Source organism: Stegastes partitus, unplaced genomic scaffold (genome assembly GCF_000690725.1).
Source record: "Stegastes partitus isolate 25-593 unplaced genomic scaffold, Stegastes_partitus-1.0.2 Scaffold295, whole genome shotgun sequence".
NCBI lineage: Eukaryota > Metazoa > Chordata > Actinopteri > Pomacentridae > Stegastes > Stegastes partitus.
In genome coordinates this window covers 492,955-496,100 of record NW_007578026.1, presented here as the reverse complement: position 1 = coordinate 496,100, position 3,146 = coordinate 492,955, and the positions used below count along the sequence as shown (strand labels likewise).

The 3,146-nt window shown below is 42.0% G+C and overlaps 1 protein-coding gene across 1 annotated transcript in view; it reads left to right on the top strand.

Annotated features, from left to right (window-relative positions):
- sntg1 (syntrophin, gamma 1) overlaps positions 1-1,272 on the top strand; it is a 34,129-nt gene extending 32,857 nt beyond the window's left edge. The window contains exons 17-18 of the mRNA XM_008283036.1: positions 884-994; positions 1,076-1,272. Coding sequence (XP_008281258.1) covers positions 884-994; positions 1,076-1,258 — 294 coding nt within the window. The 3' untranslated portion in view covers positions 1,259-1,272. The remainder of the gene's footprint in view (positions 1-883; positions 995-1,075) is intronic.
- Positions 1,273-3,146: the final 1,874 nt, after the last annotated feature.

The following is a 3,146-nucleotide window of genomic DNA, read 5'->3' as shown; positions in this document are numbered from 1 at the left end:
TAGTTAATTGTGTTTTACGTTAACTCCATAGTGATGCATCAGTAGATTTAATTGACTCACTGCAGGTTTTTTATAGTGTTAATGTGTGAATACTGCAGCTACGTTTGTTCATGAAATTAAAAAAAAACTCAGGAACACAAAGTGTACTTTGGTACAAACTGCAGCAGAAACACGAGCTTGACAGTCTGGTCTCATGAGAGCGTTCTGATGAAATGGATCTGTTCTCAAGAAACGTGGCAGATGAAATAAAAAGCGCTGGTGATTGATACGAAGGAGACGGCGATATCATCACCTCCGACAAGGTTAGCAAGGAGTCGGAGTGAATGTTAAAGGCAGAGTTAGACGAGGTGACGCTCCTCCTGATGGCGCTTCATGAATATCTGCTTCAGAAACAGAAAACACCTTCCCTATGTTTTGTTAAACTTTCTTTCCTCGTGGTGTATTTAATCAGGCCGGCGTCACAATTACAGCAGCAGGAGCAGCTTGCACAGAGCATCTCTTGGACGTGTGGAAAGCGTGGCGAGCTGTCTACCTGAGGAGTCTGCAAACCGACTGGCTGTGCAGCTTTTGTTTATTCACTTCAGCACTAATTGAATCACTGAAGCTCTGCTGTTTCAAGTGAAATTGCCGCGGCTGGTTAAATTTCCCAATGGCAAAAATAACACGTTTATACCTCGCAAACAACCGCTATCTGGTTGATCTGCTGACGTGCCCCCATTTCTCACCGGATCCATGTGGGTTTTTAGCATGAATTATTCATAAAACGGTGACACGAGAAAGAATTCACAAATTAGGTTAAATAAAGATATATGGTTTGTTTTTGTGTGTGTGTGTGTGTGTGTGTGTGTGTTTAAAGCCACATTGATGCCATCTTTCATTTCAGGCGGTCCTGTGGAGATACAAGTTCTCCCAACTCAAAGGATCATCTGATGACGGAAAAAGCAAAATTAAGTTTCTATTCCAAAACCAAGACTCTAAATCTATCGAAGCAAAGGTAATCCGATGTGAGAGGTGTTTAATCAGCCGACGGGGTGACCGAGGACGAATCGTATTGATTGCTGTGTTTTCTTTTCAGGAGCTGGAGTTCTCGAACCTCTTCGCCGTGCTTCACTGTATTCACGCGTTCTTTGCTGCCAAAGTTGCTTGTCTGGACCCGATGTTCGTGGAGAGCCAAGGCACCGCCACCACCGCCGGGATCCCGTCCCTGTCCAGCCTCTCCTGCAATTCACAGACACCCAAACTGAAGTACACCACTTGACAGGCGCTGCTTCCTCCGTGGACGTGGTCCGAGACTCTGGTTGGAGTTGGGACTCGGTGCTGGGGGGCGGACGGACACACCGGTGGAACTAAAGACCTCTTTGCGAGCGGTTCTCTCCGTATCTCTGCTGATTTCTGGGATTTGTGGAACAACTCTGGACCTAAACCTCTACTTTGAATAACTCGGACACGCAACACGTGCAGATGTTTTTAAGTGATTTTCTTCCCGAGCCTCAGATTATTACCAACACTTCACACAGAGAAATGCAGTTCTTCTCCCGACTTAATCTGCTTTTCTATGTAATTTTACTGAAGATCTGGAGTTTCACTAGATTTTAGCCTTTTTTTTTCGACCACGTCACACGACTTCTCCGAGGATGATTCTGGACGACACTTTCTTATGAGATGTTTCTCCTTTTTCTTTGGTTTTTAGGTGAAAACTTTTTGCTTATAATTCAATTTGCTTTTTTTTTTTTCCCACAGATTGAGTAAAACTTGAAGCCAAATGGAAACATCTGTCTGGTCTTACAAAGCAAAATCGTTTAAGTTTAGACTAAATATAATTACGCTGAGGTTTGCTGGCGGCATCGGTGGACGGAGTTAATGCTTTAGGCTAAATTGAATTCCTTTGTTTTTCTTTCTATGGACGTATACTGAAGTGAAATAAGAGTTTATCTGTTTTCCTGATAGAGAGGCTGTAGGAGAGACTAGTTTTTATGGATGAAGAAAGACACTTTGGTTAGAAACACCTTCCACGATGTTTATAGCATTTTCCCTCCCACCCTAAACTTGATTATGTAAATAAACACTGACATTCAAATGAACTCAAAGAACTATGAATTATGGTGATTACTTGAGGGATTTATTTGTAGGGATTACGGCATTTGTTAATTTGATGTGCACCCGAGACGGCTAGCTAGATAGCTCATCATCATTTACTCTACGGACCAATTTAGAGGAGTAAAATCAGCGATGGTGGGTTTTTTGGGAGAGAATATTTTATCTTTTTTTTTTTTTTTTTTGACCTCAGCTTGTAAATATAATAGAGTAAAAAAAAATAAACTTTACATCGACAAATGAGAGATAGAAATATGTAGCATCGTGGCCTCCAAAGGTTTGAGATTCCCCTTTAAACTGTTTATAAAAGCTGCGGAGTGACAACTAAACTATCGTTCAAAAAGAGTTCAGGTCAATTAGCGCAATTAGTCATGCTCTTACCTTCCATTTACAAAGAGGAGTCCAAACAGAAGAGGCCCGTGGGTAAGTAAACTCTAGAGGATAGCAAATTAAATGGGGTCAGTAAAGTGCTTAGTACTGTGCAGCCTTGTTAAGCTGATATGAGTGTCTGATGGAACCTAATGGCGGTGGTGCAGTCTATGCAAAGAAAGTCTGAGTGATGCTTTTGTGCTTTAAAAAAAACATTTACCTTGGTCGCATATACCCTTATAACACAGGATCTAGAGAGTGAGGTTGATTTTATTTTTTGCAGATGTTTTATTAACAAATACGCTGTGTAATAAATTAATAAATGACACCTTTTATATTGTGGCTCGCTCGTGGTCGGCTTTGCTTCTACAAACTTGTGTCACGTTTTCAGATGTCGTGTTTTTATTTGGTGGGGCGGTGGTTAGCACCGTCGCCTCGCAGCTAGAAGGTCGCCGGTTCGGTGAGGACTACAGACTGTACAAAAGATGGACGTAGCAACCGGCCCTGAAAATTGAAACCAACCCGGAAGTGTCAAAAACCTGCAATATCACTACGTCCACTAGCTGCTGGCTCCACAAAGCCCTGGCTCCCATAGACTGGAACTGGAAAAGAAGTGATCACAGGTCATGAAATACTGCATTCGTACAGCTCAGGATTTTTTTCTTATTAGTTTTCATGGTCAA